This window comes from Bombus huntii, chromosome 6 (assembly GCF_024542735.1).
Source record: "Bombus huntii isolate Logan2020A chromosome 6, iyBomHunt1.1, whole genome shotgun sequence".
NCBI lineage: Eukaryota > Metazoa > Arthropoda > Insecta > Hymenoptera > Apidae > Bombus > Bombus huntii.
The window spans coordinates 13,508,426-13,534,350 of NC_066243.1; the positions used below are offsets into that span (position 1 = coordinate 13,508,426).

At 33.0% G+C, this 25,925-nt stretch overlaps 4 protein-coding genes across 4 annotated transcripts; all 4 read left to right on the forward strand.

The window, feature by feature from the left end:
• The first annotated feature begins 70 nt into the window (after window positions 1-70).
• LOC126866778 (uncharacterized) lies at window positions 71-5,293 on the forward strand. Its single transcript, XM_050620733.1, has 9 exons — window positions 71-460; window positions 595-705; window positions 862-976; window positions 2,453-2,579; window positions 2,699-2,805; window positions 3,027-3,203; window positions 3,318-3,463; window positions 3,714-3,876; window positions 4,355-5,293. Exons 1-9 carry the CDS (start codon window positions 405-407, stop codon window positions 4,460-4,462), a joined length of 1,110 nt encoding a protein of 369 aa, XP_050476690.1. The 5' UTR covers window positions 71-404; the 3' UTR covers window positions 4,463-5,293.
• Window positions 5,294-7,294: 2,001 nt separating this feature from the next.
• LOC126866775 (15-hydroxyprostaglandin dehydrogenase [NAD(+)]-like) lies at window positions 7,295-10,304 on the forward strand. The gene is made up of 5 exons (XM_050620731.1): window positions 7,295-7,507; window positions 7,596-7,705; window positions 7,974-8,147; window positions 8,337-8,494; window positions 8,835-10,304. The coding sequence occupies exons 2-5, from the start codon at window positions 7,688-7,690 to the stop codon at window positions 8,971-8,973; spliced, it is 489 nt and encodes a 162-aa protein (XP_050476688.1). The 5' UTR covers window positions 7,295-7,507; window positions 7,596-7,687; the 3' UTR covers window positions 8,974-10,304.
• A 128-nt stretch (window positions 10,305-10,432) lies between these two features.
• On the forward strand, window positions 10,433-21,358 carry LOC126866819 (15-hydroxyprostaglandin dehydrogenase [NAD(+)]-like). Its single transcript, XM_050620776.1, has 12 exons — window positions 10,433-10,647; window positions 11,979-12,105; window positions 12,681-12,787; window positions 13,175-13,348; window positions 13,763-13,920; window positions 15,027-15,075; window positions 17,490-17,588; window positions 17,673-17,799; window positions 18,262-18,368; window positions 19,445-19,618; window positions 20,740-20,888; window positions 21,034-21,358. The coding sequence occupies exons 1-12, from the start codon at window positions 10,555-10,557 to the stop codon at window positions 21,167-21,169; spliced, it is 1,500 nt and encodes a 499-aa protein (XP_050476733.1). The 5' UTR covers window positions 10,433-10,554; the 3' UTR covers window positions 21,170-21,358.
• A 253-nt stretch (window positions 21,359-21,611) lies between these two features.
• LOC126866772 (15-hydroxyprostaglandin dehydrogenase [NAD(+)]-like) lies at window positions 21,612-25,047 on the forward strand. The gene is made up of 6 exons (XM_050620727.1): window positions 21,612-22,368; window positions 22,735-22,861; window positions 23,312-23,418; window positions 23,887-24,060; window positions 24,156-24,286; window positions 24,719-25,047. The coding sequence occupies exons 1-6, from the start codon at window positions 22,276-22,278 to the stop codon at window positions 24,891-24,893; spliced, it is 807 nt and encodes a 268-aa protein (XP_050476684.1). The 5' UTR covers window positions 21,612-22,275; the 3' UTR covers window positions 24,894-25,047.
• The last annotated feature ends 878 nt before the right edge of the window (window positions 25,048-25,925 follow it).

A 25,925-nucleotide genomic window follows, 5' to 3' on the forward strand; every position in this document is an offset into this window, starting at 1 on the left:
AAAGTAACAAGTTCGTTTCCTCGTCAAATATTCCAATTAAATCGATTTCCTAATAAATTTCGTTTCCTAATCAGCGACTTTTTTTCTTATCTTTTTTCTTTCTGTGCGTTTTCCTTAATTCAATGATTCATAGATAGTGAAAATGAAATATATCGTTAACGAGTTAATCGAGAGAAAAACAAACAACTACACGTGAATTTGACATATCGGAAACGTAGCTGTCCAACTTTCGATTTGAGTTTTTAAATTCTTGTCTCATTCAACTCGTATTAGATTTATCGTTTGCCCTTTTGATTCTGTTTTTTTTTTTTTTTTACTAATTTCGCTGTTTTCTCTAATGTTTTATTTAACGATGGTGGCATTGTAGTAGTAATTACGGCGAAAGATTCAACATAATTTTCAACATGCAATCACGATGTATAACCTCGCTTTTCATCAACCTTTTGGATAAGAGTCCAAAGTAAACTACTTGAATATTGATATTTTCCCTCATAAATAATAACGACGTACCTTCGTTTCATCATCTTCGAAGTGTATACTTCGTTCTTCCTCAGTTCTCTACTGAATCATAAGCGTTTTCTTCTGTTACTTCAGAAGCTTGTGGAAGATCGAACGGTGTCAATTTCACGCAACTCCAACAGCGTATCGAAAGAAGAACAAAAAGGGCAAAGGAGATGACGGGCCAAAAATAATAAAACCGATCTGGTAATTTTCCATGAAATTACTAATATTTTACCAAGATACTTTTAACATCGTACTATTTATTCTTTATTTAAAATAAACGATATCGTTTGTATAGCACTGCTATCTTGCTCGGATGCTGATGTTTATATCTTCAACGAAATTTTAATGGAATTTTAGCGAGAAATTACCTAAACCAATTCTGGAGCCTTCGTGTAAGAACGCTATAGTGATCGGTGGGTCTGAAGGTTTTGGTTTTGCAGCGGCTGATCATCTCCTGTGTAAAGGAGCGCGCGTTAGTGTTTTCTACTTCCAACGAGATCTCACGTATCAACGTAAAATGATTTCAACGATTTTTTAATACGTTGTCGGTTACTTAACGCTAGAACTACCGATAATTAACACGAGGTTATTTCAACCAAAAAAAGAGTCAAAATGACTGGTCTTTAAAAAATACGTAATAATAGAATATTTTGGTATTTATTGATTTATTACTTCCTTACAGAAGCAATTCCATGTTATGTAATACAATTTTTGGTATTATTAATCCATCTGGGACTATGATCCCTAAACGAGGGTTGACAAATTTATGAAATTGTAGAACCAGTCATTTTGACTGGTGTGGTATTTCTAGTGTTGGCATCTAGCGATTCAGCGATCAATCCGGAAGTTTCTTGATAACTGATATCAGCATATCGAATGATACGCAGTAAAAATTTAAAAAACGTGTGGCAAGTTGTACAAAACGAGGAAACTGATTAATTGGGGTTCGATAAACAGATTGCAAGATTCTTTTACACTTGGACAAGCACCAGTCACTTTGACTGGTATTGGTAGAAGTATTTTAAATTTGAATACACAAAAAACAAAGTAAAATTCATTGTATTATTCTTTTAGTTATCGTCCGTAATCTTGAGTTGCATTAATCTTGATCACGGCGTAAATAAAATAACGTAATCGAAACCTAACTCTTATCTTTTGTTAATAACGTATACAACTTGACCATCATCGACGATTATCGAATGACTCACAGCAACCCAAAGAAATAATAACAAATTGTAATATTGGCGGTCGATAATCAGGCTCGTGCCATCGAGACTGGCGTCTCGTAAACAAACACATCGCCTACGAAGAAGTTGCGTTCTTCTCATTTCGCTGCATATGCAAATTAAATTGTTACACATACTGACACACCGCGGCACGAACACATAATACAATCATGGCCGTAGATCATCAGCTATAAATCATAAAGATACCCGTAACCAACACCAACGCATACCCTGTCACAGACGCATAATTATAGGCAGAATTCGATATGCGGTACCGATAGATTTTTGCGAATATTTTCGAAACTAGAACCGTCTGTCTCTTATGTTTCAGGAAAAGGTTTCATTCCAGAAAAATGTTAGAGGCTCGTTGAAATTATTTTACGTCGATATATCAGAAACTAGCCTCTATAAGTAAGATCTGTTTGCTGAGACAAGTTGTTATCTCGGTTTAAAAATTAAAGTCTTGATGTAGTCTACATTTTTACATTAATTTACATTAATGGCATTAGTCTACATTAATTTAATCTACATTTAATATGAAATCTTGCATAAACATTCGCAATACAGTAATCATGTTTAGTATAGCGTAGTCGTCAACAAACACGTTCTCGAGTATAAGCAAGTAAATTATCTTGTAAACAAGTCTATTTCGTTGGCAGAAAAGATAATCAAAATTCAAAGCGAGGAGCAAAGCTAATCGTTCGGATTTTCGAACATTGCAGGTCGTCGTAGTGGCTGACGATGATCCTATTGAGGGAAAAATTGCAGTAAAAAAGTTATGCGACTCTTACGGGAAAAATCGCGCTCTGTTTGTTCATTATGACGTTAAAAGTGATTGTCACGTTCAAGGTAAATTAATATCGACGAAGACAATGAAATATAATAATAAAAAAGAAATAAAATATAGTATAACGAGTAATACGTATAATGTGAGTATAACGACAAACTTTATTTTATCATCGTTTTAGCTGGTTTGGCAAACGCTCTCTGCAAGCTTAAAGTGGTTCACATTCTTTTCAACAATCTCGATAAAGAACGACCACCATTAAAGTGTCCAACGTCGACTTCGAAACAGGTTCGTAATAATTAAGATAAAAGAAGTAAAATTAACTATAGTGGTTCACGAAGGTATTTAAATATTTGGAACATAACATTTGTAAGATTATATCGTAACATGTGTGTCATAAAAAAATTCACGTAAATGTAAAATATTCATTCTAAGAAAGTAGGTACTTAATAAAGTACTTAATAAAATAAAATAATAAGGATAAACAGTTTAATCACAAAAATTTACAGAACGTTACAACTAAAACGATTCAAATAGGATTGGAGCTTCTAGGAAAGGATCAAGCTGGCTCTAACGGGATAATAATAAATTGCGCGAGTATTTTTGGTTTCATGGGATGGCCTGAAGATCCCTTTCCGGTTTATTGCAACAAAGAACCAGCTATAGAAGTGACGAGAGATTTCGCGGTATCTTACATTACCTATATAATCGTACAAATGAAACTATTCACTTTGTATCTATTATTTGTGCTTTTTGTATCTATTATTGTTGAATGATATGTGTTTTACTCTACATTAAAGAAAAATTATAAAGGAGAAGAAAAGGATGTTCGTGTTGTGGCCCTTTGTCCAACGACCAAATGTTTCTCCAATATTGGATTACCAGATTTCCCAGAACCTATTCCAAATAAAATAATGAACGAAATGCCAATTTGTATACCGCATTCGTAAGTTAAATTTCATCGTCGTATGGTTATTATTAACGTAATTCGCACAATTTTCATGTTATTGAAACGCTAATAAAATATAGATAAATTATATTATTTATTGTTATGTCGTAGCAATGAAATAAAAATTCAGTCTACAATTGAAAGATATATTATTCTATGTTATTTATTCTAATTTTTTCTTTTATTTATACTTATAAAAATATCAATAGACGTATAAAATAGTTTACGAACACACGTCTATGTGCAGCAAGTATCACATAGGAACTGCTTTGAGCTACATACTAGCGTGGGCAAAGAACGGAAGTGCATGGCTCGTAGAACCAGCAATCAGTGTCCATCAAATTCCTCGATTAATTCACTTCCCGGAGAAAGAAGGTGGACAAGTCGACCCTAAAGTCTATCAGGCACAAGTAAAATCAATCTCTTTTCAAACTTTTATTTCAATCTACGTTGCTTTTCTTTTTTTCTTCTTTTCTTCTCTTACGCATTTGATTGCTCGATAAGCTCGCTTTTAATGCGTTTGATGTTACAATTTGAAGAGTATCGTAGGAGCGTTATTCATCTTATCGTTACCTGCAGTAAACATACGACAAGAAGTACGAATGAATATTGCTTAGAATTATATGATTTGGTGCAGGGAAAACGAATACATATATCATCAGATATCAGATATTTGACATTAAAGTATTAATATTTAATGCATGTACAAGAAATAATAGAAAGATATGCATCGATGATTAGACAGATTTTAGATGATAATCTTAAGAACTTATTAGACAACCTAATACTTATGTTTATTAAGAAACGAGTCTCTATTTACTAATATCACGTTACATATTAATAATTATATTTTTCCATAAGAATAAAAAAGTTTTATGGCAATAGCAGCCTTGTCCAGTGAAGATAGAACCACCATGCGTCGAACCTAAGGTGTGTGTACCCAGCCAAAAACAAATGTGTGCAAAAAAGAAATGGAAAGATGATGAAAAAAAGTGATCTCTTCCAACAACGTAAGTAATTTTAACAATTGAAAATAATATATTTACATAGTTAAGTTGAAAATATTCCTTCGATTGTTTGACAAATTTGAGAAATCTGGAGATATTTAAACTCTCCCCTTCGCTTTTCTCTAATTTTTTATCTCACCGTATACTTATTTTTTCTCTAAGCTAATCGAATATTCAGATTTTCATTGAAAAAGAACAATAACCAAAAAATAATCTTTTCATTACGATCAGATGCGGGTTTCAAAATCATACAACGGAGTGAAGGATTTAAACGTTCAATTTAACAAATACGTAGCATAATTTACACGTGTGAAATTGCAAAAGAGTTGCCACTCCTCCGATTTCGATGATTTTGAAATACGTTATAGGAATCAACACTATGAATTCCGATTGGGTCAAGATTGGCGCAAGGCTGCCGGATCGAAGAAACTAATTTAAATTCAAATCCAATACGTTGATGATATTCGTGTTTAATTAAGTTATAACAGAAATTTCTTACAGCTTCGCGTACGCAGTTGTGCACGGGGCTTTAAGCTCGCACAACCCTCGCTTACTATAGACGGAAGATAAGAGTTAGATTTCATTTGGATTTGACCAATCAATACCGAGCTATGCGCTGCCACGGACGCACAACTACGAGGGTTGTCCAAAAAGTACTACCCGTTTACATCCAGAAGCCATGTAAAACGACGAAATGCACTTACAAAAGGTCATGCAGCTTCGTTCGCGTATTGGCGTGAGTCATACAAAATTTTCTGTTTAAATATTGAATATCGTCGTTGTATCAGCCGTTTAAAACGACGATGCGAACTAAAAATGTCACCGGTGACGTTTTTATGCTTCTGCAACGTCGCAAAAGAATTCTTGTAAAAAGAATTCATCGTCGATTTACAGCAGTTAACGGTGACAGAGCTATAGATGTTTGAATTATTATGTATGGATGTATTATTGAATTCAATCCGGACAGAAAAATTGTACGCGATACGTGAGTTCAAAAAGGTCTCGTTGCAAATGATATTCATTGCAGTTTTTTGCAAAATTTCAAGAGTCAAACTTGACCGATAATGTTTCGCAAAGTGAGAAACGGTTTGGACGATTGCGTAAGAGTATGGTTAATAATTTCCATTATATCATTTCGAGATAAAAATAATAATAAAAGTATGCTGAACTGTCTACGGAAACGTGTGACGAAGGCACAGAGAAACTCGTATTATTATCGTTACGATGAATGTTCAAGTAGAGCCGATGGTTGTATTGCAAAATAACTTGTCACGCATGCCAAAGTTACAAATCAAGAAATCTTTTTAAAACGTATTTGTACGCTTGTTATTTCAAAACGGGTATTACTTTCTCCACGACCTTCGTACAAGGAGAGTACATTGTTACGAATATCTCGTAAACTAAGGTCGATCGTTGGTTATATGTATAGGAAAAAGCTTTACAAATGTTGAACAACAAAATCATCGACAGTTTTGCCATTTACACGATACGACTGACGTGTATAAACGATTCTTCGATGACATCGAGTATTAATAATCGCTTCAAAATAATAATAATAGTAACGAATATCGTCGTACACCATGATCGTCGTCAATTGTTTTTGAAACCTTTGGATACTGCTTCCTTCTTTATATGATATATAATCAAGCAAATTCTGCTAAAGTATAATATAGACACGTACTTCAAATGAAATGAAAAAAGAAACATAGGCAAAACTGTTTTTAATTTCTTTGTCTACGTTGAATATAAATTTGAAAAATATGAGAAATTACGTTTATAACTTTGGCTGTCGAACGAATACGATCGTGGCAAAGTGTTCAACTTGCTTAAATTGAAAGTAACGTAACTTTTAGGTAATCAGAAGAATAACAACGTGTTACATAAAAATGTTACATAACAAAACGTCTGTAAGAGTAGAAAAGAGATCTTTTTACGATACGCGGCGATATTAGCGATAAAAGTTATTTTCAATTGCTCCCAAAATATTCAAGGTTGAAAAACACTGAACTATTTATATATATATGTATATAGATACGTATGTAGCTGAAAGCTGTATATGTACATAGTAAGATCATAAATTGAAACGTTAAACTTTAAACGGTAATACCGATCGATCTAGCCACGCTCAGGGTTGCAAGAGAATTATTTACCTGTCTATTTAAAAAAAGGAAATAGTTCCGAGTGACAATATCGTACAGGCTTAAACAAAGTTCTCGAGCTTTTTATCTCCCCTAAGATGTTTCAATATGCAGATGTTTCAACAGCAAGCGCATAAATTTTAATTTTGCGACCTCGCTATATCGTTTCCAGCTACGATATATATATAGTACTCTTGTTTGTTTACATATCTAATCACTTGTAGACATATTTCAATTCAAAATATCTCAACACATCCAAAGTTCTTCATCTGGAACGTAGTCTATGTTGTATAACTGTCATTTATATACCTAAAACTGTACACAAGTACTAAACCTATAAATAGGATGTTTTGGAAACTTCAATGTAAACGATTCAGAGTAAAAGAATCTATTTGAACTTTCGACAGTGTTTGATTACATGTAATTATACTACTCTTAAGAATTTTCCCAGTAAGTGATTGAAAGAGTGCTAAAAGAATGAATGTGAAACACGCAATTGTAGTGATCGTTGGAGGAGGAAGCGGTATCGGTTGCACCTGTGCTGAACAGTTTTTGAGTTCCAAGGCTGAGGTAATTCTTTGTTGACTGTAAAAATTTGGTTGACGGTAAGGATGAAAATTTAAATTTAAATTTGTTAGATACGTTCGCGATCTGGTTATTTTCGTTCAAGTATTAGATTTACCGAAACGAAGAAAGTTCTGAAATAAAAAAATATCCTCGTACAAAATCTGGTAATTTTTATTCAAATTGTATTCGTAATTTCGTTCAGTTCGTGGCAATTTTGGATTTACCAGACTCAAATGGAAGAGTCGTAGCGGATACATTGGGCATTCAGCATGGTTCACACCGTGTGGATTTTTTCGCCTGTGATGTCACAAAGGATGAGCAAGTACATGGTAAGATACGATAAGTAACAAGAGTAAATTGAAGCTTATTTCATTAGAAAAAAATATCAAAATCAATAGATCGATTTAATTTAAACAGCGAGCTTCGATAAGATCACACAATTGTTAGGGAGCTTCGATATTCTCATCAATAGCGCAGGAGTTTTGACCAATGGAGAAAATTGGCAAAGCATGATAGATGTGAATTTCGTAAGTATATCGTCGTATACTTTTTAAATTGTAAATAAATAAATTCAACTATTACTTATAGACGTGGATGTTTATGCATTCATGGGAAATTAGACGTACTAGTAAAAATTAGATACCGTATATGCAAAAATAAATACAATACTCAGCTAGTTGCTTTTGTAATGAATTTTTCAACAGCCAAGTAACTAATCCCGATAGAGTCGATCAATTTCATTTCTATGTGATTCGATTAACTATTTGTTTCGACGCTAATTAATAATCATTGCAGACTGGACTCGTACGTACGACGCTAAAGGCCATCGATTTAATGGGTAAACACAGAGGTGGCAAAGGTGGCACAATAGTAAATATTTCCTCCCTGGCTGGTCTGACACCTGTAATTTATTATCCAATTTATGCTGCAACGAAACATGCCATCGTTGGACTTACCAATAGTTTAGCGGTAAAACTAGCTTTAAAAAACACACACACGCACACAGTTACTTAAAGCGTGATATATTATATAATTATTATACTATTAAATAATAAAATAATTTGAACAATATTTAAAAAATTAATATCGACATTACAACGATCGATTAAATTAAGGAAACATTAAAATATGCTTAAAATATACCATTCTTTTATACAGCTCAGTTACAATGAAACTGGCGTTCGTATGATGCTGATATGCCCTGGCCGTACACACACTCCCTTCATCACAAACTTGTACAACTTTGAAAATCCACATTTAAATTTCATTAACGTTAATAGAGCGTTGATGTGTTTGAAAACAGCGGGTAACCAACAGTAAGTATTTTAGGAAATATGAAATAGCCGTCTTAGAATCATAATAATTTAATATTTAATACTCATATAGTAGGTTTAATCTATTAATCGAAGTGTAAAATATTTATACAACTAAACTCACAACAATCTAAACGTAATAATTTTTTAACAAGCACGAGGCAATTGTCGTTAAAGTATTCATGTTGCTAATGAAATTTTCTGAAGCAAATACGTAATAATGATTATTCTTTTCTTTACTGAAAATAATAAGCGAGAAAGATAAGGTCCTTCGGTATTTTTAGACGTTTAGCGAATTATATAAAAATAATTATTAATTTGTACTAATCTTTCATTTTCATAGGCCAGAGTGCGTGGCCAAAGCGATAATCCGGTTGATGGAGAAAGAAGGAAATGGCGCTATATGTTTGGTACACGATGGGCAACCACCTTATGTCGTTAATGTTCAGACACTCGATAGTTTAGTGAAGCGTCCCCTTTAGAGATAAACTACATCATATTTGCGAAATCTATAAGTATAAATCACGTAAAGTTTCTGTGATTTCTTATCCATCGATAATACGATAATTTTATTGATCGTCGCCTTAATATTTGATTTTAATTAATCGGTATATTTCGCGATTGATAACAAATACATTAATACGTTATTACAAATTATCCTAAATGCAAATGTATCGATCGAGCTTATGGACTGGCAAAGTAAAAATTTTCTATATTGTTTTGTGCAAATATTTTTATAAAGTTCTGTAAAATAAAATATTAGCAACTGCAAAAATGGTAACAAGAATGTCCTTTTTTCGTAATGTGATCTTCATAACGTAATTTTATTTCATCTTATTCGTCCCTTACCGATCAAATCTAATAAAATGATTACACCATGAATATTTGTACAAATTCACATTTTTGCAAATACTGACAGACAAGTGAAAGTTCAGTGCAAATGTACTTTATTTCAAAAATATTGTATGATGCGTTATGATCTTGTCATGTGTTTACACGAATCGCTAAATTCCATGAGATACAAGAATTTGAGAAAAAAATTAATTTTAAGCTGCAGTTACGTTATTTACCATAAAAAGTCTATCGTAATGGAGCACTTGCGAAGGATCAAGTAAATTCGAATAATAATTGTTAAAATCATTAAGAATCACTATCCTATTTGAAATTGTAAACTATAAGAAACTCGTATATTTAATATAACAATCTCATTAAATATGCTTTTTCTCTACATTCGCAAAGTTTCCTCATAATCGGTTCAAATATCCTCGACATTAAATTTCTGGCTGTATTTCTTCTCCTTTGATTCTAGAAACGCCTTGAATAATCCCATATATCAGATTCAAAATTTGATCAATTTCTTATCTAATTTACCTGTAATTTTTTTCATTCAGTTTTAAGTCGAAAGATTACACATATACTTATGTAACAATCAGCTGTTTTTAATGAGTATACTCGTCATAAAGAAATGGCAATATTTTGTATTACGACGAGCCTTGTCAGTAATAAAATTAAAATGTAAAATAGTCGTTTCATTGTAACTAAATTCTATATTGTAACAGTCACACGTACTCTGTGTTTGACGAGTATACTCGTCGTCGCTTACTTTTCGCGACACGTTTTAGGTGCACGCTTTTCAAAGAGGTCGCAACACCAACCTAAATGCGTACTTTCGCGAGCAAATAAATATTTCCTGTATAATACTTCTCCTCTTACGCAGCGTTGTAACTCAATAAATCGACAGAAATAAACACGGCGTTTGCGGATACCATGGCACCTCGTGCCGAATTTTTTCTCCATCGATCGGCGTATAATTCGATCCTGTTTACCCGCAGATTCGCGGTCACGTTACCCGTCAGATAACCACGAGAGACATACGATCTCGATACGATTGATTCTCGATTTCTCGTATTTCATCGGTCACCGTTGTCACCTGTCGCCGTAAGAACCAGCCGCCAAGATATATTCGATTCGCGAGGTTTCGCGCGTGAACGCCGCGGCAACCACCGTCGTATCTGGTGAGAAATAAAACGGGGAAACATTCGTTTCTTTGCCAGCGATCGATCATGAACATCGAGGGTAAGATCGCGCTTGTCACCGGCGGGGCGAACGGAATTGGCTTCTGCGCCGCCCGAAAACTCCTTCGAAACGGAGCGAAGGTAATAAAACTTAATAAATTGTAGCAACGATGGTTATATAGTAAATGCAGAGAGTTTCGATTCTTAATCTTGTTATGTTCTTTCGCTCATTTTCTACGCAATTATATTTTTCTAACGTTAGGAGATGTCCTAAGTTTCAACAAAATATGGAAACATACTTATTGGTACACATACTCGATTCTATGTTGAATATCATCTTTGATCGTACAAATCATGTTTGTTGATAGAACGAGAGTGAGATTGAAATATAGAAAGTTGTTGAAAATCGCAGCAGCGTTAGGAATCGAAATTCTCATAACCTGACTATTCGTCTTAATCCATTTAGGAGCAATAACTTATATAATGTCACATAATGTCACATGTTATGTTATATAACGTTATAGTATTGGCAGCACCTTGATTATCCCAACTGATTAGTTTCGATCAATTAAAATATACAATAGTTAATAAATTAATTTTAACATCGTGGCCAAAGTGCTGCGTAGGATTGAGAATAGTTGGTTGCAAGTAGCTTTGTACGTAGGTGCAAACCTTTATTGAGAAATAACACAAAAGTCGCGCGCAATTGACTTGACCTCTATACGCGAATTCGTCTGAAAGAATGTGTTCTAAAATTAGTATAGAGGAATATATGTATGTATGTACATAATTCCAATTATAACTAATAATATCGATAAATATCAGATAAGAGGCTTTTCTCGATTTTATCTGCAGGTTTGATGATGCTATTTAAAAAGAAGATATAAGATTAGCTTATCGATCGATCAGGTAAAAGTCGTAAGAACACTGCACGTCTAAAATTAGCACTTGGTAGAGATTTTCGGAAACAGTACGAAGGACCACCCTAAGAGTTCGTACAAATTCTTCATCTCTGCTTCGAAAATAACGAATTCCATGGGGAAGTCGCGAGGATCGTTGAGATTCTAATTCTTTTGGAATAACGTTCCAATCGGTAACCCTAGAAGACTGAGATTGTCGATCGACAAACTGACCCCTGGGAGGAGAAGAAAGTCAAATAGGGGTAAACATGATTTTCAAGCGACTACATCGATAATCACAGTCATTCGGGTCACAGTTCAGTTTTAAAGTCAAGTTTATCTGTAGAGTCTATGTTTGACTTCGTACACGAAGTTTTAATTCAAAATCGAATCAAGAGACTCGATCATACATGTGTTTCGATTAGACAAGATTGGGTGGTCCTTCTGTCCCTACCAATCTTTTTTCATCCAATTTTTTCAAATTCGTATGGACATAGAAGTGTTCTATGGTAAATGTCCAAATCCTCTGAGCGAACCAGCTGCGCGTGATAAGTGTACTTTTATATATTTTAGACGGTAGCTCTGTTGGATCTGAACGATTCCGGCGGTGAGAGCGCAGCCGCTGAATTGAACAACGAGTTTGGCAAAGACCGCACTATCTTTATCGCCTGCGATGTGTCAAAGAGCGAAAAACTTAAAGGTACTTGCAAATTATTAAAGTTTTCTTTATCTCTTGATAAGATTTAGATTGCTTAGATACGATTACCGCGGTCGTAAGAAACAAGGGCACAAAGCGAAAGGAAAAATCGTAATATCATAATAACCGATACATCTCGAAAGCATGTTCCAAGCATAATACTGAAATAAATCTATATAAGCTGGAACCGATGGAGCGATCGTTTTCTTCTAAATCAATGTTGTCAAACAAACGACGATCACAATATAAAATTTCGTGAAGATAATTGTTACATAATATACTCCAAAGTCAATTACCACGAGTGAAATGATAAAAAGATAAATGGCACTTTATGTATAATGCTTACGTAGCTTTTATGTATTTGTGTATATCTAGATACTTTTTACCCATTAGCATAAATATGATTTAATCCGTAATAAAATTTGCATTTTACGAATCCACGTGTAATTCTAATGTTTATCGAGTGTAGGAGTGTAGGAGTTTATGTCCAATAATTCATTGATACATTACATTTTTATTTACCCTTTACAGAGCGTTTGAATGAATAATATTTATCACTAAATTTAATTTATACGCAGAATCGTTCAAAAAAGTTATCGACATGTACGAGACACTAGATATTCTCGTCAACATCGCGGGCATTATGGACGACGCGGATTGGGAAATAATGGTCGATGTCAACTACGTAAGAGATTTCTGCATCCTGCATACAAATATTATATAAATAAATATATATATAACTGTTGTTACTTAAGGTGATACCGTGACTAACAAGTATTTCCACGCCTACCCCGTAATTCAGTATTTGACAAATGAAATCACGTGCCCAAAATTTCTGCTTTCCGAATTCATTTACATAATTAGCAAGAAGTATGCAAATACCGAATTTCTTTCTTAATTTTTTGAACTTCGAGTAGCTTATTCAAATTATTGAAAGATCAGCAGCCTCTTCGATGGCATTCGTTTAACTTCATCTATATGTAAAAGTAAAAGACAATTATTATCGTGATAATAATCTCATCCACGATAATTGATGTTTGAGGATTAATACCGTTTTGTTTGCCGTTGATAGAAAGGCATCGTTCATGGAACTATCTTGGGATTACATATTATGGGGAAGTATAAGGGTGGCAATGGTGGAGTCATCGTAAACATGTCCTCTGTAGCTGGCCTCGAGGGCATCCCTATAGCGCCAATTTATGGTGGAACGCAGTACGCCATTGTTGGTTTCACTCAGTCGTTGAAGGTAAAAAAGCAAAAGAAATTCTGCTTTAAATGGCAATATACAAAAAATGAAAATTTAAAATACATGAAAATACTTTGCGCTTTATTTTGCTTTTATGTCTCGTACTCAATACAAAGTTATTTCAAAAATGTCTAGCAATATTCTGGATACGTTTTGGACATATTTTCTGAAAGCTTCGCGATATCTTCTAAGTTAAAATAAACATGAAATTGAAATTTTTAAGATGTCCCAGAAAATGTATTTTTTCCCAGTTGTCACACTTTTAAAATAAAATAGAGCATACACATCTACGCAATAAGCTTTTGTAATTTCTATGTACGTATGTAAGTGCGTACCTTCTTAAAGGAGTGAAAAATTCTCACAAGTGCCATTTCTGTGGATTTCTCAAAGAAAACATTTTATTCTCCAACATAGCATTATTATGAGAAAACTGGTATCCGTATGCTGACGATATGCCCTGGATTAACGACCACAGCTATGGCTGCCAGATTTATGTCCTCCAAAGAACACGCTATGGATCTTCTCGACGAAGAAACCGCGGCTATGGCAATGGCCACCATGCAGAAACAACCGTAAGCAGAGTGTACAATTTTTCATATTAAAATTCCATGAATTTTTTGAAAAAACAGCTGCAGCATCGAACATATGTTTATTTGCAATATTATACATTTCTAATTTCCAATTCCTCAATTTTCAATTTTATACAAAATTATCGTACAAAAAGATCATTTATTTTGTCGTTGCAGATGAAGTAGCTTATGGAAATCTTAACAAAACTTTCAAAGTTTGCAGCTTTCGTTGAAAATAATATCGCATAAATTTGGCTATTTGTCACTCGGATTTAGGAATTCCCTGTTCTTTACGTATCATTTCAATTCTGCTGAAAGTAAATTATGTATATCTTATTTAAAATTCCTTTCCCTTTACTGATTTTCCATTTTCCATTCATACTGGACACTGATTAAACAACATATCATTGTTTGGTGTTCAAAAAAAAATATTTACTTAATATCTAAATACCAATACTTAAAATACTACCACAATATAATTGGTTCTGAAAAATATAGAGTATATCTTATCTTATCTTATCTTATTATATCTGAGAGAATAGATTATCATAGTTCAATGAATTATTTCACATATTAATTTCAATGTACACGTGATATTTTGACTCGTCTGATTCCATTAGAAAATGCATCTATTTGAATGAAATAATATTTGTTAACAGGCCAGAACATGTAGCCACTGCTATTATCCAATTAATCGAACACGGGAAGAACGGCGCCATTTACGTCATCGAAAACAATCAACCTGCATACGCGATCGAAATTCCTAGTTATAGCGCCTTAAAAGTCCCTATATAGACATTAATGTAACCAGAGGAACAAACCTAGTTAAAATATTATCAATTAGATATTAATTTCACTTATGGATGGCAAAAATCGGTTGAATTCGATTGCTGTATCTTTCCTTTTTCATTCAAAATTTATATTAATAATATTTTCGTTATATATATTTAGTTGTTAAGCAAAATAATTAAGTTGAAACTTTACCGATATTTGAATGACTTGGAAACGCGCGTTTCTTGCCCGCCATCTTTGTGACATTACGATTCTCTATATATGGTGTACGCTCATGTACATATATGACCATACTCTGATATGTAGTTATGTATGTAAATTAAGTTAAAAAAATCCAAGTCTAGCGCCGTTATATACGTAAGTTCAGTACGTGTTTATCTTTAATTTCTAATTTTGTTTGTAATTTTCTTCTTCATTAACGTTTAAGGAAAGAAAATATACATTGCTAATTATTGTTTACTGAATCCCTTAACATAATCAGTTCAATATGTACAGCAATCGAGTCATAATTCACTTAGATATTTCATATTTACTATTTTGTAAGTGTTATTATTTGATTATGTATATAATATTTATGCAAGTTCGTATTATTGGATATGTAATTGAAAGAATATAATCTAGGTAAAGAATAATTTTACCTAGCAAATAGTATAACGAGTACTATAAATGCTTTGGATGTTTTATATACCTTTGCATATTATGCGAACTCTGTACGTGTATTTTCTTTTCTCTTAATTTTCTATAATTTAAGAAGTGAACTAATCATACATTCTGGTATTAAAACACGCGTGATTTCCATAATTTATTATATTTTAAATACTCCTATCTCTGTTGCAAGCAGAAAGCAGAAGCTAGACAAAAATTTTGGGATTCCCCTTCTTAATATTAAAATATAAAATACGACAATGTAAATTGTCTGAAACAGCGTTTTAGGCGAAATGTTTCGTTGCTGAAAATTTATAATAAATCTCACTGTTCATTACAAAATTATAGTTAAAAGGATAATAAATGTAATCTATGTTAATGATTATTTATTTATTTATTATATAATGTTTCAAGTGTCTCCGCTTGTTACAACTACAAGTAACAGCGTGATGTAATGTACATTATAATTAAAACGGAAGAAGAAAAGAATATATGAAAGTATAAAACCATGAAAAAATACATTCTATTCATTTTAACTGTACGCGATTTATTTTTATCAAATGATTATTCTTATTACGAAAGGCGCGTGTAAGATCAGATCAAAAAGGAGTAACACAGATTACTACATATACAGGGCGTTGATTTTAAATCGAACATCCAAACTATTTCTGTTGTTAAATGCTAACAATAACAAGGACTGACTAATTTTATTAGACTTTTTTAATTTTATTAGATTTTATTGGACTATCGCTTTGCAAATAAGCAAAGACGCAAAACGGTATTCCTGTGTTCATGTTTCCTTGTCATTTGTTGCCTTTCAATAAAAATAAGGTTAACATATCTCTCTCAAACTAATCATTTTTAGACAAAACTATATTAATATTTTTTGGAGAGAACAAAGACTGGTGCATAAAGAAAGAATATGTAGATCGACTGAAGGAAATGTGAATGACTTTGCAGGGAACTGCCAGGATAGCCTTCAACAATATCTATGAAGCTTCTTATCGTTAGTAAAATTTGCTTACCTATAGTAGCGACGCAAATAACTTAGATTTTCGACTTAAAACCCCCTATATCTATGTTCTTACATGTTAATCGAAATTACGTATTTATGCATATGCCCTTTTATATAACACATTGCTCCATATTAATCTTTCCAAAACATATATTATTTTACATAATTTCATTCTGTAATCAGTCCTTCTTTGATTTCGAACGTCCATTTATATCGTCTACTGGAAAACCGAATATTTTGCAAAAACCACGGTAAGTGTTTCATGAAAGTGGTTATCGATGTTTCTTTCTTTAATTCAGAGTTATTCGAGTTCTTTCATTTTCATTTTTATTTTCAATTCTCGAGTCAGTAGCTTTTTATTTCAGTTTAGATATCGACTCTGATAACCAACGATAGTTACAGTATGATCGTTACTCAATGTACATATTGCCAATTATCGTTAAACAGAAAATGTTGTTTCGAATGAAATCGAATCGAAAAAAATGTTTCATGAAAAATAGCTCCATAAGACAGGATGACGAATCGAAAATTTGCATTTTTTCCATTCATTGATCAATTAAATAGGGACAATATTAACTTAGTAACGACAGAATTCTTTTTCTATGAACTTTTCTTTTTTTCAGCTTTATGAATAATACATTGAAAAAGAGTACAAAATACATATTCACGTAAGATAGATGCTAGATGATAATATGAAAACATAAGAAATACCGTAGTCTTCCACCAACGTCACAAACGTGATCTTCTCCCACTACTTCTTGCTATCACTATCATTGCAAATCAACCAATAGGAAGATTCTGTCGTAAATCTTATATATCTTAGTTACCTTATAAAACCTTTTCAAGCAATAGACATATCGTACAGAACTGGCGAACGAGAAATATTATTCTCACACTTCGTATCGTCGTAAACAAGAACACTGAAAGTACAGTCAGCATGTAAGAGAGTGATATTTCATCATCGAGTGCAGAAGATTAATAAGTCTAATTCTATAAATTAGTCAAAGTCAGAATTCTGAAAGAAAGAACGTTACACATTCTTTGCTTAGGATCTTTTTCACTTGTTTTCTTGCTTCTTTTCTTCACGGATCAATAATGAAGAGGAAAAATTTCTTTTCAGACAATGAACAACGTACAGGACAAGACAGTTTTAATCACCGGTGGAGGCAGTGGACTCGGTTTAGTTTATGCTGAGAGATTACTGCAAGATGGAGCGAAGGTAAATTTTCATAAATAAATCATGAAAATCTTCACTTCCTGCCACGGACTTATTATTTGTTAAAAATAACGATATCGTTTATAGGTAGTTGCTATCATTGACCTAGAAATCTCGTCCGCAGAAATCGCAGTGTCCCAATTGGAAATAGAATTCGGCAAAGGAACCGCCAAATATTTTCCATGTGATGTAAGCAATGCTGAACAATTCGAAGGTATTTTGAAATTAGCTACTGCACATAGCATTCGTTCTCTGTCGTTTTTCAAAATAACGTCATTTGTCCCCGTTATTTGGGTTCTCGATTTAACGTATCGATCAAATCTTTTGTTATTGATAATTGTGATTTGCCAAAAAGAAAAAAACCAACCAAAAGAATGTGCGAAATCAGATACAATTATCATTCATTATTTTGGAATAAATAATTTCTTATCGGTCATTTGTCTTTATAGATTGAAATTAGATAGTTTATATACTTGTATTAAATATCCTGTAACATTTGTATATATTTTCAAATTTATTTCTAACTTGACTAATGATATACTATAACATGATAATCGCGTTTCATAACAGTGATAATGTAATTTTACTTTGTATCATTAATTGACAATTAAGAAAGGATAATTATTTATTTATTCTTTCTCAGTTCATCGGGTTATGATTTACTGTAATTTTGCAGCAACCTTCAAAAAAGTTTGGGACACTCTGGGTGGCCTGGACATTCTTATTAACAATGCTGGTTTACTTAATGACTTAAAATGGCAGCAAACTATTGGCGTGAATATTGTAAGTACAACATTTCTACGAAAGACAATATCACAGTCTGTTGAGATGTAGAGAAGAGTAAGTTAAAGTATTTGTTGACAAAGAACGCTGTCGATCTCTTGAGCTTTATAAGCATATTCTGAAATTTGCATACTTCATGCTGTAAAACCGAAGAAATAATATCGTTCGTTGCTTGCTTCCCGTTAAAAAAATTATTATTTCGTATTTGCATGTTTTGTATTATCATATATGTAATTAGAAAAATTACAACGTCAATGATGTAGAAAGAAGATAGAAGATAGAAGTGATGTATAATTAACGAAAAATTTTATAAAGTAAAAACTCTATAAAAAAAGAAATGTGGTTAAATGATTAACATTAGCTTCAAATTATATACAAGGTGATTGAAACAATTATTCTGAAAAATGCATTGGTATGTTTCGTGTTGTAAAATTGAAAAATCATTTAACACTATGACGATCGACTGATTTCAAAGGATAGCTTTTACGATGTTTATAGAGAAACTTAATAATTTCAACTGAATATATTATATCTCAGATGACAGCTGAAAACCATTTCTATAGATCTGTAAACGGACGACTTTAAATTTAACGTAAAGTTATTAGATATATCGTGGATGTATATCGATCTTTGTTTTGTACTTCTTTCTTTGCCTTCGATACTTTATACTTCCATACTTTTTATTTATTTAATTTATACTTTATATATTTTTTTATGTTACATACATTACGTACATTCTGTACTTCTTTGTATCCTTAAATTTTCGTTTGTAGCTTGGTCATAGTAATAATTACGCTAATAATTGAGCCATTCAAAAAGCATATTCGTGTTCTCCACAAATTCTCTTCATTTTTTATGTCATCCTCACAATAGAATATTAATCGTATACTTATGTAATGTAGCAACGAAGTTAACACGCATTTGATGAGTTCGTCTTTCTGGAAACTCAGTTTAGAAACTAACATGACACCACTATAACATCATTGGTAATAACATTAATTTCTAATCACTAATTTTTGATAACGTTAATCGGTATTAATGTTGATTAGTAATCTGATCAATTGTTTCAATTTAAGAACGGCGTAATCCAAGGATCTTTGCTCGCTTTGGATTATATGGGCAAACACAAAGGTGGCAAAGGGGGCACCATAGTAAACATCGCATCGATCATGGCTCTGAAAATCTTCTCTGAAGTACCTATTTATTGCACCACTAAACACACTGTCTTGGCGTTCAGCCGTTGCATACAGGTAACTATAATGCATACAGAGTGAGTCGAGGCACGTAAAAAGCACGATAAGTGCTGGTTCAGCATTCTAAAATAAAAAAAAAAAAGCGTTCATATAAATACATTCCCGACGTATGATCTCGTTCTTGAATAACAGTTTGTTTTGTGTTTACCTATAATAGTTACATACCTACGTTCAGTGAAATTGTTCCAATTTCCCAACAAGCCGTCGTAGATCGTCGAGTTTGTTCGAACAGCTTACAATTTTTTACGATTTGTAGGCAATTTTGGTCGCCAGATTGACGGTGATTTTCAACGCTATCAACTGACGTATCAGAAACAAGAGACTTTTTAATTCCATCGTAGCTGATAATCGAATGAATTCATTCTCTTTCGATCGAATGATTATGGATTGAATGAATCGAATAAAACCAGCACGATCTATCATCCGTTTGCCACGAAATCGTACATTTAAGTAATTTCGTATTACAAAATAAACACAAAACTCGAAAACAAGCTGATAGTCAGTGTGTGTTCATATGAATTTTCCTTTTTACTTTAACGTGCTGAATTAACACTTACCGTACATCAACCCTGTATAAACAAATGTATATTGTCAGATTGGACAAACGACTGATAGAGATTCGTGGCCATAACTTTTGCCAGTTTTGTCATAGGATTCATTTTCAGAAAATTAAATATAAATTTAGAATTAACAAGTATACATTAAATACTTTGTGTCGATTCAATTTCTTATATACAAGCTATATATTGTAAGCCCTATATGTAGTGGTTTGTTCAAGAATTTCCATTTTGTACGTCGTATTTATTACAGCATTTATATACTAATTGATACCAAGTAAATGTATTACATTTCATAACGTTTGACAGTACTATCGTATGACAAAGAAAAATTGAATGCTATGTAAATGAAAAATGGAATCTGATAAGTAAATGTACTACGTTTCATAACGTTTGACAGTAGTTTCGTATGACAAAACAAATTTAATGCTATGTAAATGAAAGGTGGAATCTGATAAAAAAGTAACGTTTCATTGGATAACGACAGTGTATAGAAATACTTTTTGTAACTTCGCAAGAATACTGCCCCAAAAATTTATACGTTTATACCAATTGTTTCAGGAACACTTTGACAAAACTGGCGTTCGTGTTCTTGTACTTTGCCCTGGTGCCACAGCAACGCCGATTTTAGATGAAATAACAGAGAAATCTTTAGACTTTGTTGAAAAGAATGCTATTAAAACAATGCAAGAATCACTGCTGGTACAACCGTAAGTACTCACTTACATGTTACTCACTTCGTTTCACAGTTTCGAACATAATCTGAAGCTGTTTGAATATAGAGGAAATGAAATGATGCCCTTAATGTAATATAAATAATATTACAGAATATTGTTTTTGTTTTTATATTACCAGAACGCAACACGTAGGAAGAGGCATGATACAGTTTCTCCTGAAAGGTGAAAATGGAGCTGTCTGGGTTATTGAAAACAAAAAACCACCATACGCTGTTGAGTTTCCACCTTTCAAAAAAGTGGAGGTGAAGCTCTAAAGATGAATGACTAATCTTTTGTATTGTATTATTGACTTGTCCCATTTTGTACTTAAAGAGAACCTCTGAAACAACTGAAATTCAAATAATGGTATTTGAAGTACTTTATCAAATTGCAAGCTACACGCAAGCATACGTAACGTAAAAGCGACATTTTTCTTAAAACAAATAAATTATTAAAAGCGAAAACCTACCGTGTCAGATAGATTTTTCACGTTATATGCGAAAAGCGATATCTTTAAGAATTGTAACTAGAATTGAGTATAAGAATATTGCAGGAAATAAACGCTGCTATATAATTACTTTATTGATCAAAATTATTTGATAGGAGATCGCCTTTAAAGTATAAAGTGAAAAATCTATCTGGCCAGAAACTTTTATACACCACTGTAAGTCACAAAAATATTCACTTTTTCGTAAGTAAAATGAAAATTAAACTTACCACTAAGTAGAACTATTTCAAAGATCGACCAAAAGCGCTAAACTACACGTCGAAGCTTCTCGCGGTTCTCGTAAGCAATAAAGATCAAGGGACGTCACGTTTTGCAATGGATCATCGATGCGGATAACGAAAGATTCGTGCCCTCGTTAAACATGATGGCGCGCAAGAGGTCGAAGATCGCGACACGAAAACAACTTCTTTCGTATCAGCTCGATACGAAATACTTTCAGTACAGAAACACATTCAGTAGCTACTAAGACACTGTCTGTTTCGATTTTCAATTTCAATAATTCACCTTTAGATTTCTTCCTTTCTTCTCTCTCTCTCTCTCTCTCTCTCTCTCTCTCTCTCTCTCTCTCTCACGCGCGCTTCTCTGTAGATTCTTTTATCTCTCGTTTCCCTATCTACGTAAATGAGACAATTAAAACAACAATCATTTTGCAGTGAAAATCGCGCGAGGCTGTTTCACAAACGTTTTAAGTTTACCATATCGCGTATTTGATCGACAAGTTTGACTCTTTTAAAAGGGAACCATATGGTGAAAATAATTTACAGTACTCCGAGTACACGATTCCTTTCGTATTTATATTATTTTGGACGAAAAGAAAGTGTCGGCTATTTATTTCATATTTTTCTTCGCGACAAAGGCATAATATAGTAAAATATGCAAATCAAGGATAAAAGAGTCATTGTAACGGGAGCTGCAAGTGGCTTGGGCATGACTATTAGCAGAGAACTGCTGCGAAATGGTGCATCCGTAAGTACTTGTCATCTTGATAATCATTGAGAAACTTTCTGAGAGAGTGACATGTTCGTTTGATTTTCACAAGTATGAAGAGAACCAAGTTCTTTGAGAATTCTCTATGATAATCGATTCAAAAGTAGTTGACATAAAAAAAAAACTAAAACTAAAACACTTGCAATACAGTTTACTCGATTCACCATTTTATCTTACGGACTTTCTTTTTTCTCAAAAACTCTTCTATGATAACCATGACTGCAGAAAGAAAATAAAACAAAGTTTAATACTTTAACGGAGAGTGTCTGCTACAGAGATTAGAAAAGATATAAAAGATTTACGCTAAACGTGGATGCGTGTACTCGTAATGAAAAATAATTGCAGGTAATAGCAATGATAGATATCGAGGAGGTAGCTGGCAAGGAAGCGATGAACGTGCTGAACGCAGAATTCGGCCGCAATCGTGCTATATTCTTCCAGTGCGATGTCGCGAACAATTCCGAATTCGATGGTAATTATATTTTTATACAATATACAATGCAAGTTTTCATACGCGACGTTGTGACCGACGACAATGAGTTTGATTTTGTCTGAGATTGTTAAACGTCGTTGAAGAAACCGATGAAGTGACTTTTTAAGAAATTCGTGAGAGATGGTTCGACCTCTTTAAAAGGGAACTCTCTAAATACTTTGGTTTTTATTTTCGTTTTCTTCAAATATCGATAGTTATCCTAATTAATTCGATATATTATGTTAATTAATATGGATATGTTTTAGCAAGCAAAGTTATTGCCAGGTACCGTATAAATCATTACAGATTATTTCGATTATTAGCATATTTATTAAGATACTCGTCGATTAATTATTGATTCACGTAACGTTTTAATCAACTATCCAAATACCTGTTCCTTCGAATCTACGAAAAATAGTAGCGTTAAATTATGCTTGATTTGAGTAACAGATACTTTCAAGAGAGCTGTGAAGACACTCGGCGGTCTGGAGATTCTAGTGAACAATGCTGGTATCATTAACGAGAGCGATTTCACTAAAACCATCGATGTAAACGTGGTAAGCAACAGCAAGAACAACGACGTTTGTCCGAATGTAATATTCTTGCAACAGAATAGAGAGCTTAGGATCAGAGATCTAGACGATGGCTGGAACCATTCAAGTTTCTTTCACATTTCTGTTATCTCGGATTCTCGATTATTTAACTAATAAATTAACAAACAAGATAGAAAGAAAGATAACGCATAAATGTAAAAGTTAAAACTTAGGAGTTTCAGCGAAATTAAAAGTAAATTAAATAAACGAGGTAAAATAGCTTGAATAATTATATGATTTTCTATTGCATTACCTGCAAATAATTTCAACGATGAATAATTATTGACTGTATATATATAAAATCTTGCGACTAAAAGAAAAATATCTAGCATTTCATTCAGGAAAAACTGATCAGAAACAGCGTAATATCGATGATATCGAACGTCTTAGGATTTATTGTTGCAATTCGTTAATTGAGATCGATTTGCGTAGACAGCGGTGATACGAGCGACGCTTCTAGGAATCCAACAAATGCAAAAGGACTCCGGTGGCAAAGGCGGTGTTATCGTCAATATATCGTCTGTGGCTGGTCTGTATTCTTTATCTCAGCTTCCAGTATATTCCGCTACGAAACATGCAGTGGTTAGCTTCAGCCGTTCGTTCGCGGTACGTTATGGTTCATCGAGAAACGTCGTACACAGTTATTCTCAACTTCATGCCTGTCGACACTTCGATCCTTAATTTCGATGGTAATTTTGCAGCAACCTTATCATTACGAAAGGACTGGAGTAAGGATAATAGTGCTGTGTCCCGAGCTTTCTCAAATGTCCAATGTAAAAAATTCAGAAGTAAATCCGTCGCAAGATCAACTGATACAGAAATATTTCCGAAGGTATTTTCAACCAAGTAACAACAATTACAGAAATATTTGGTTTTGGAACTAGGTCCAAAGTTTGGAAGAATTTTGACAGAGCGTGTTCTTTGAATAATTAAGAAAATATTCGAATTATATTGGAATGAGAATCTTGTATCTTTTCTATTTGGAGAATCTTGTATCTTTTTTATTTGGAGAATAAGTTTGTTGCGATCGATTGGGTTTTTCTGAGAATTATAATATTTCAAAGATGAAGGAGAGCAGAATGGATTTTTGCATTTATGACTGTTGAAAGACTCTTTGAAGCTAAAATTCGAGCATTAATTACACACTTTGGCAACGTTCGCCTAAAAATTGACGCTAACTCTTCAACTTTATCTAATACCTTTTTTCTTATTGTCGTTATTTCTATGTCCTTATTACTATTATCAAGCCGCTTTATTGTATCAGAGTGGACAGCGTGGCGCACGGACTGGTTTACGTGGTGAGATGCGCTCAAAACGGAAGTATATGGATCAGCGAGGATGGAAAACCTGTCTACGAGATACAATTGTTCGACAGCCTACCGCAAAAGCATAATGATTCCGTATTGGAAGAAAACGAGCGTAAAATGCAAATAGATTAAATCACTGAATTCTGTAAATAGACAATATTAATATGTTATGTGCGTGATGTATATATTATTTTGTATGTATTACTCTTACTCATGATGTTTTTTATGTTTGCATAATTTACGATAAAAGTATCTGAATGTAATAAATAAATAGCGATAAGCAAAATACGCGTTTGTAATCGACCTGACAAATCAAACTACACGAAGAAAAAAAGGAAACGATATTGAAAGTTTCCGTAGGTTTTCCTATTATTTACATATTTAACACGTCATCTTTTTCTTTCATTATTTTATTTATATTATGGCAAACCCAAAGCGGATTGCGTTTAAACATTGGCATCGTTCGAAAAGAACACCGTGGTATAAAATTTTAATTTGGTCTAGATTTACGCATCTAACAAATACATATACACACTTATCTGTTTATTTAAACAAGGACAGATTTAATTTAACTTACTTATATCTCGTTCCAATAACTATGAATTTTCTCACAACTTACTTGATTTATGAAATCCTCGTATTTAGCAGGTTAAGAAAGCATACATCAAACAAAGACAGAAAAGGAAGTAATTACATCGTAATTACACATATGACTATCGACTTCTTCGCATGTCAGTTACACTATAGATAAACCAACTTTCTATGGTCGAAAAAATTCATGCCAGTTGATGTGCGCTATCATCGTGTGGCAACGTAACAAACAACGTGTATCTCAAACATTCAAGTTAATTTAGTTTTAGATACGTAGAATTGAGAAAAATACATAAAATCGTAGAGTTGTGCTATAGAACTGGGCACTTCCTCGTGAAAAAAGAATATAGAATAATAGATATAATAGAATAAAATGTTTTCACTCTCGGTTATATTTTCAAGGAAATAGAGTTTGAACGTGTTCAGTTAAGAATTGACCTAATTGACGAGTATGACAACTTTTCAAATTTATTTTTCTCGGAGAAAAAGCACCTTGTGAAAAAATTGTATTTTACGTTTTCAACTTATTTTCACACGTACAACAAACTGCTATCGATTATTTAATTTTACCTA

What these genes read in the sequence shown, in the direction of transcription:
- LOC126866778 (XM_050620733.1), top strand. Translation starts at nt 405, where the DNA reads ATGCAATCACGATGTATAACCTCGCTTTTCATCAACCTTTTGGATAAG. An exon ending in TCCTGTGTAAAGGAGCGCGC is followed by an intron (nt 977 to 2,452) that starts GTTAGTGTTTTC and finishes CGAACATTGCAG; the next exon opens with GTCGTCGTAGTGGCTGACGA. An exon ending in CAACGTCGACTTCGAAACAG is followed by an intron (nt 2,806 to 3,026) that starts GTTCGTAATAAT and finishes AAAAATTTACAG; the next exon opens with AACGTTACAACTAAAACGAT.
- LOC126866775 (XM_050620731.1), top strand. An exon ending in GACTTACCAATAGTTTAGCG is followed by an intron (nt 8,148 to 8,336) that starts GTAAAACTAGCT and finishes TCTTTTATACAG; the next exon opens with CTCAGTTACAATGAAACTGG. An exon ending in AAAACAGCGGGTAACCAACA is followed by an intron (nt 8,495 to 8,834) that starts GTAAGTATTTTA and finishes TCATTTTCATAG; the next exon opens with GCCAGAGTGCGTGGCCAAAG.
- LOC126866819 (XM_050620776.1), top strand. Translation starts at nt 10,555, where the DNA reads ATGAACATCGAGGGTAAGATCGCGCTTGTCACCGGCGGGGCGAACGGA. An exon ending in GTTTCACTCAGTCGTTGAAG is followed by an intron (nt 13,349 to 13,762) that starts GTAAAAAAGCAA and finishes TCTCCAACATAG; the next exon opens with CATTATTATGAGAAAACTGG. An exon ending in TACTGCAAGATGGAGCGAAG is followed by an intron (nt 17,589 to 17,672) that starts GTAAATTTTCAT and finishes TATCGTTTATAG; the next exon opens with GTAGTTGCTATCATTGACCT.
- LOC126866772 (XM_050620727.1), top strand. Translation starts at nt 22,276, where the DNA reads ATGCAAATCAAGGATAAAAGAGTCATTGTAACGGGAGCTGCAAGTGGC. An exon ending in GCTTCAGCCGTTCGTTCGCG is followed by an intron (nt 24,061 to 24,155) that starts GTACGTTATGGT and finishes GTAATTTTGCAG; the next exon opens with CAACCTTATCATTACGAAAG. An exon ending in ATACAGAAATATTTCCGAAG is followed by an intron (nt 24,287 to 24,718) that starts GTATTTTCAACC and finishes TTATTGTATCAG; the next exon opens with AGTGGACAGCGTGGCGCACG.